At 39.8% G+C, this 8,025-nt stretch overlaps 1 protein-coding gene across 5 annotated transcripts in view; it reads right to left on the bottom strand.

Moving 5' to 3' along the window:
• Nucleotides 1-633: 633 nt before the first annotated feature.
• The window catches only part of pitpnm3 (PITPNM family member 3), a 77,591-nt gene continuing 70,199 nt past the window's right edge, over nt 634-8,025 (bottom strand). For 2 of the 5 annotated variants that reach the window (XM_079679198.1, XM_079679202.1), the window contains 7 exons: nt 6,726-6,842; nt 6,479-6,627; nt 6,185-6,334; nt 5,157-5,340; nt 4,830-4,958; nt 4,272-4,659; nt 634-3,317 (listed from right to left, as the gene is read on the bottom strand). In XM_079679198.1, coding sequence (XP_079535324.1) covers nt 4,333-4,659; nt 4,830-4,958; nt 5,157-5,340; nt 6,185-6,334; nt 6,479-6,627; nt 6,726-6,842 — 1,056 coding nt within the window. In that variant the 3' untranslated portion in view covers nt 634-3,317; nt 4,272-4,332. The remainder of the gene's footprint in view (nt 3,318-4,271; nt 4,660-4,829; nt 4,959-5,156; nt 5,341-6,184; nt 6,335-6,478; nt 6,628-6,725; nt 6,843-8,025) is intronic. The other 3 variants (XM_079679199.1, XM_079679200.1, XM_079679201.1) reach the window with 3 other exon arrangements.

The following is an 8,025-nucleotide window of genomic DNA, read 5'->3' as shown; positions in this document are numbered from 1 at the left end:
TCTGGCACTTTTAATTTTTACTAAATAATCTAATTTAACGCAACCACGTCTGATTTAACAGCTCAGGTATGTGAGTTTATACAATTACTGGACAAAATGTGTCAAATATTGATGTGTTGCATTGCCCCAGCCTCATGGAGCTACAGTATGCTGTCAATAACTGAATGTAGTGTACAGTAAATAACAACACAATAGCAACCTGGATTTGTGCATTGTTGAAATCAATGGTTCTTACTATCAGCACTAGGCGGGGAATTGGTAAGTGCTTTTATTTCTAGCAATCACACAGGCTTGTAGCCAATTATTAGTAGAGCAGAAGTGCTGCTCTGATGATTGCCTGAGGTGGAAAATAGTCACTGTAAAGCCAACAATCCATATCTCTAATCAGTGCAACAACAGGCCTTCTGATCCACAAGTATTTTATTTAAGGGAAAAAAGAAAGTTAGATTGACTGTTTATGAAATGTTACTCTGCAACCTATTAAGCCCTTCAATGTATGTCCAAATAAAAAAATGATCACACTTAGAGTAAGTCTTATGCCCCCATAGTAACTCTGACCTTGAAGAAAAAAATGAAGCTTATCACATTATGAGAAGAATGTGAAAGGAATAATAACACAGCTCTGGAGCAAAATAAATTATTCAACTGTGAAATATCTTTATTTATGCAATAAAGATGGACTTAGTCCAATAAACACAATAACATATTGGTCACCAGGGGATCTGTACAAAACAATACACATTGGTCAAAAGGCCAGTGTCTAATACTATTGAGACTAAACATAAGACCACAAAAAATATATATCACTTTTTTTTAAAGAGGCTGCAACCCAATGTTAGTCAAATAAAAGTTTATACTACTTAATAAGTTATACTTATAGTTAACAAATGGCAAATTATGTCAATACCTAATAGTTAATTCATTAATGGTAAATACTAATTGAAAACATCTATCAGTACTAGAGGTTTTTTATATTTAATTGAAGACAATAATTGTGTGACGGTTAAATCTCTCAATAAATACAATATTCTTTACCTTGTACTATATTTTCTTTTTTTCTTTGATATTAGGGTTATTTTGTCAAGATGAAACTGGAATGTATATGATTTCCATAATTCCCACTGAATAAGTGAATTTGTAAGGCAAAGGTGAGAGGTAAAGTCACAATATTAAATAACAATATAATTGTTATTGTTATTCATGTTATTATCAATAATTCAAGTACTGATGTGCATTTAATCAACATTCGGTGGTAGGATTTATGGTAAAGACCATTTATACCAAAGATCACAATTGATTGCTATTAGTTAACAATATCCAATAATTAACATGCAGAGAGCAATCATCAATTTAACCATTAGATTATCATTTGCCATTTGCTAAGATTGTTGTACCAAAATGCTGCCCACTCCTCAATGGTATCGTCATGGCAGTAAAATATCAATATGTGTTATAACGACTTTGAAGTTGCTATAACAATTGTGAAAACATTAGGGGAAATGATCATATTGATGCTTTTATAACAATGTTTCATTATTAACAATCTTATTCCCAAACAAGAGAAACTTAAGTTTTTCAGTATTGTTTCTATAATATTATATAATTACCAAGTAATGCACTGAAATTACAGGGGTGGCACTAAGGGAAGATAGACATACCTATTAGTAATCAAACAGCTAATTACCGGACCACCTATGGTGTACAGGCGGTGAAATAAAAAGGCAAGACAGCTCTCTGCTGGCTGGCACGTTCCACCTCGCTGTGCAGGTTTGCAGTTAAATACACCTGAAAAACTCATAAGCCTTTTCCCCTTTCATAGCAGGTATAACAACCTTGACTAAGTAATCTTCTCACACCAAATCTATAAAACCCGCTCAGTCCTGAAAAGAACACAAAAGGAATGTTAACACTGGCCTCTTTATGTCCTCTGGTTCTGCAGAGACGTGTGCTGTATGTGTCATAGTAGCTGTCTTTATGTTCACAGTAAATACAACTCTACAACAATTACCTAGACACTCGTACACACACATACAGTACTGTTGACCTTGTCTAAAACATGTCGAAGTAAATAATCAACTCAATGTAATGCACTTTGTCATGACGTAACAGTGAAATGTAATGCTTTGGTCAAAGACATTAAATCATTTAAAATCTCTACACAACATCAAATACAATTTAAGGCAAAAATCAAGAGTAAAGTAAAAAAAAAGTTCAAAAACATACATTGAAAATATTTCTATTTACAATATTTCCTCATAGAAAAATATGTTTGACTTGCACAGAGTTTTTAACAGGACCACAGTAAGACTCATTTCAACCCCCACTAGAAAGCATCGGATATCATCACAAATATATTGGTTCCACTGCAGATGCAGTAAATGGATGCAGAGCCATCCTTGTTGAACTTCGACTGGCATGGGCCGAATTGTACAATGTCCCACAAGCTATTGCAATTACAAACCAGCTAAACTACTGTTGTTAATAATGATATTACACTGCTATTAACAAGTTCTGATCACTTTTTACATCCATCAATCTGTAAACATGTTTTGGTCAAACCAACACTGTCCTACAAACTATCTGAGTTAAATGTTCTATTAGTTATATTAACCAACAGTGCACAATTTGCAGGTAAAACAAATACGATAAAATACAAATACAACTCTTTGTTTTGAAGCAATTACCACAGCTAAATTGAGAAACCACTTCAATAGTGCAAATGTGACCTCAGCAGCTGAAGACCCGATCAGAGGTGGGTGTTGAAATGCCTGTTCTGCCAGACTGGTCAAGGGGACGGTAGGGGGTAGTAAGCCGGCCCCAACGCGAGGGAGAAATCTAACAGTGGGAGTGAAATAGAGGCAGAAGTCAGATCTTTAGGGTTCCAAATCGCAGAGCTGGTGTGCAGCTTGAACCTAAATGTCAGTGTCCAGAGGCCCACACAGGGAGAACAGGTGTCGAGTATTTACATCAGTGCAGGACCGGAGACAGTCATCATGAAGTCCTGTCGGCACAGCTATCCATCATCTGTTGCAAAGTCTCAACAGGTTCCGAGTCATCACCGTCTTCACAGATTTCATCCTCTGAAGCTTGTGTGTGTGTGAATGAATACGAGGTACATTATTTTGATTTGACAATGAGACACATTTTGAGCTCCACACAGACATTTGCAAAACATCCTTGCTGTCCCCTGGCAACTGCTCACACACAAACATTGAGTGACAATCCACCGAGTGTAGAGGGCCAAGCGTGAGCTGAGCTGAGCTGCAAGCAATGCCAGCAGAGGATCCAATGTACATGTACAACAGGTAGAGGTGACACTGTCAAATAATATAGGACATATTAGTTAAGTCTCATGTTCTGTACGATCAAATCATTTTGGTTAGCTTTTGCGTGTTCTGTATTAGTATATTGTTCCAGACAGGCTGTCACAGTGACTTGGCTTTAATATTCATAATTGCTCTTACAATATGTCCAACTCTAGTAATAGTCAATTTCAAGCATGGGAGAAAATTGCATTTTAGCTCATCAGAACTTGGTTTATCATAATCATGGGCGGATCTACATTCTGTCCTAGAGAGATGCTTATAATAGCATTCGTTTACACAGGTTGCCAGAAAAATGGCTCATTGTTACTTTTCTGCACTGCTTCCTTCATTCATGATTTCTGTTTTCCTTTTTTATGTTGCACTCTTAGACCCTACCTTGGTAATAAAATGCTCAGTGACTTAATGTGTAAAGACTTATATATAAAGGTACATCAAAGAACATTATCTAATGAAGGTGGGCATTTATTGACTTGGTCAGGAGTCAAGACTAGCAAGCAAATCAATTTGTGCTACGCGGAGCATCACGCTCTTAGAAGGCTTAACAGATGATGCAGTAGAGTAAAACGTGAGAGGCTGCAAATGTTCAATAAAATAAGAGGTCTTGTTATTCTCTAATGGAAAACAATCAACCACACATTACATTGCTTACAGGCACTATTAGAATTGTGTTCATTCTGCAAATTTCAATTTGATTATCTGACACATCTTACTGTGCAAATCCAGAAAGGCAAGAAACAGGTGATCACAGGTTGTAAACAAGCAAGCGCAACTAAAATGGAAGTAATAATTTGTTGTTGTACATGATTGAATGACTGCATTTGGTTATGCTATAGTGCAAAGGAATTAATTTAGTAAAGAAGGGTGGCTAAAATAACAAAAATAAGAAAGGTTGTTGGAACCTGTAAATATTCTTTAAATCTTCCATATTTAAACACAAGATCTCACCTTGGCCCAGGAAACTATGACCTCTTTGCTCTCCTCCTTGTCTACCCTCTCTTTTTTGACGTCAGGGAGTCGTGTCTCCACGATGTATGGAGGGCCGTCCCCATGGGCCAAGTCCTCCTCCACCTCCCCCTCCTCCCCCGTGGTCCTTATCTGACTCCGGCTGGCTCTGAGCACGCTCAGGCTTGGGGTTGGGGGTGCAGGGGGGTTCTGGCTGTTGCACCGACATGGTCCTGCGCAGGTGGGTGCGCTTACACAGGAAGTCAGGCTTCGCTGAGAGACCAAATGAGCCCTTCCTCAGGACCATTCGAACTGAAGGGGATTTCTTGGGTCTGGCTCTGTGCCCAAACTGAAGCGTGGACAGGTGCGCTGCATAGCCCTCGCTCAGGAACTGCATATACCACCAATCAAAAAGGGTTAGAAAACCAGAAGGAGAGATTCAAGTAAATGAGATAGACCAAGAGGAAAACTAAAGACTTTCAAATGAAATAAGAAGAAACAAAACACAACTCTGTAAAAAATGAATCTGATAAAAGGAAAATGAAATATAAATGTACATACCTGGCACTGATTTTGGTACTTCTTTGAAGGTCTGCCAACAATATAAATTTGTGAGGGAACGAGGCCAAGCATGTTGTAAACAGTGATGTCCTTCATGGAGCCGTAAGCAGAGTTGATCTTAATGTGACACTGGTGACAGAAGGAATTATCAGTCAGAGATGTGTATGGCATTTCGAAATAGCACGACCCAGGGCTACAGCCCTGTTGGCTTGCAAAAGAGTGATGTGAACAGACAGAAATCAAAATCAATTTAGGGCAGAGAACTAAATGTTTGACATGCTTTGTAAGAAAGGTGACGTGCTCAGAACAATGGTTTGTGAACAGTACCTCCTGCACGAGGTTCTTGAGGAAGATGGTCTTTTGCCGCAGGGGATCATGAACCAGGCCTTCAGAAAAGAAGATCATGCCATGCGGAAAATTGTGCTGAGAGAGCCAAGATACCACACGCTGCTTCTGCATATCAGGACGACCTGTGATGTAGATGATCAGATATCCCAGGTCCTGCCAATGCCTGCATGTGAATACAGAACATCAAACAATTCAAAGCCTTTACATTTGATCGGCTGTTGCACTATAACAAGAACCACAGGCTTTAATGCAGTAATCGCTGGCATACACATTCACTTCTGAAAGCATATGTGTCTGAACCTTTTTGTCAATCTCTGAAGATGTGAATGTCATGTACACACACACACACCCCCCCCACACCCCCCCCCCCACACACACACACACACACACACACACACACACACACACACACACACACACACACACACACACACACACACACACACACGAGGGAAAAATGTCCACACACATGACCTAACGAACCAGGGTCGTAACAAAGGGTAAATACTGAAACTTAATTATTCAACAACATCTATTAACATTTCAACAAACACACACACACACACACACACACACACACACACACACACACACACACACACACACACACACACACACACACACACACAGGAGGGAAAAATGTCCACACACATGACCTAACGACCCAGGGTCGTAACAAAGGGTAAATACTGAAACTTAATTATTCAACAACATCTATTAACATTTCAACAAACACACACACACACACACACACACACACAGACAGACAGACAGACAGACAGACACACACACACACACACACACACACACACACACACACACACACACACACACACACACACACACACACACACACACACACACACACACACACACACACACACACACACACACACACACACACACACACACACACACACACACACACACACACACACACACACACACACACACACACACACACACACACACACACACACACACACACACAGGCTGTTGCTAGTTACCTGACGACATCCACAGCTCCGGGGCGGACCTTGGGGTCACTGCCCATGATTGACACACTAGCAGCAAAAGAGCCATCGATGCTAAAGACCACACACTCCATGCCCCGTGGTAACACAGTCAGGTAGGCTTCTGCACTCGTTTGATCGCCCCTTTGGTATAGAAAAAGAAAGAGTGAATGCATTTACTACACATTGTTGTAACTCCCTTCCTGGCCTTGGCATCTTCACTCTAGCTGGACAAATACGGGATAATTTCAAAAATGCTCTCCTCCATGCTTTGTATGATATTCTTACTTGACAACCATTTTTATTGGATACACTCCTAGGCCCAGCTTCTTGCTCTTGGGTACGGTATATGTGATTCTGCCACTGCTGTTGGTGACGTCCGTGTCAAAGTGCACCCAGCGACTAGACTGAGGTTGTGTCATTAGCAGGATGTCCACCTAACAGGGCAGGATGAGTCAAGAGTTTGGAGATTAACAAACATTTATACCAATAGATACGTATATCTGGAGTAACCAATCATGTTGCTGAGTTTCACCTTTTCTCCGGTCAGAGTGACCATGTCCAAGGGGCCGTACATGAAGCGGCCAACCAGCGTTTGGGGCCCATCCTCGGTCGCAATGACGTCATTCACCCTGTGGTTGGCAGTGACGTTCTTAAGGAAATAAAAAGAAGGAGCACAAAACACAATTCAGTTAGGAAACAGACATAAGGACAAAGACATTATTGACTGACTGGATTTTGAGTTTTAGACATTTTTTTCAACATTATGATCCCCAAGTTCAAAGATTAACATCCATTAACACAAATCAAACAAAAATCTTGGTGAGTAATCTATTGACAATAGGTTGGAGATTATTCAAAAATCAATCCGCAATCAATCAGCAAATATTTGGCAATCAATCACTACAACACGTGGCGTGTGTTGTATAGTGTTTCCTCTGAAAATACACGCAACCAAATGCCTCTGAGATAGGGCCTTCCAAACAAGTGCTCTATAAAGCTTCCTTGTTTTGTTCTTTTCTCCATATTGCACTATTTGGTGAGCTATTTCATAAACCAGCAGAGTAATCTTCTATGTGTCTTGATGCTGAAAAGGTTGCATTTTAATAACATATTAAAGGCCCACTAATGTTTGATTATCTCTGTTGTTGGCCATCATGGAGGAAATGTAATTTTCTCCATGCGTCTTCTCTGCTGTTTACTTTGTCTGTTTCTTTATCCCTGAGATTATTGCTTGACACACATGGTCTTTATCAACACACTGCTTTTTCCAAGTAGGTAGGCAACTTAAAATGTGTTTTTTGCCCTGTGGATAGTGTGATACAAGATAAACAAATTAACGCCATCTATATTTAGTGCAGGGATTTTTTATTGGAGTAGAGGCTGAGATGATATTCTGTTGACTTGAAAATGCACTGCAGTTTATTGACAGCACTCGCTATAAACCTAATTGAGCATCTTCCAATGAAGATATGCTGATGAGATCAAACATGTTGTGCTTGTATTTTACTGTTTCACCACATTGGCTAATGATAATTGATTGAATGGATGTGACATCGACCAAGGAAGTTAAACATTTCCAGCTGTTACCAGCATGAGGTTCTACTTACTGATTCACTGATAGCTAGCACGCATATTAAGCAAACCATATATGCACATACCTGGACACACAAACAAAATACAAAAAGAATCACAGCTACTGTGTGACGTGAGGAGTCCTTACAGTTTTCCCTGACACGATTCACTCCGTGTGGTCATACAGGAAATCTACACGCGCCTCAGTATTACCATCCACTCACAAACAGGGTAAGAAGCAACATCCAACCTAGTGGTCC

Source organism: Notothenia rossii, assembly GCF_949606895.1.
Source record: "Notothenia rossii genome assembly, chromosome: 4".
Classification (NCBI taxonomy): domain Eukaryota; kingdom Metazoa; phylum Chordata; class Actinopteri; order Perciformes; family Nototheniidae; genus Notothenia; species Notothenia rossii.
Note: the sequence above shows the minus strand (reverse complement) of the source record. Positions and strands in the feature narration are given on the sequence as shown.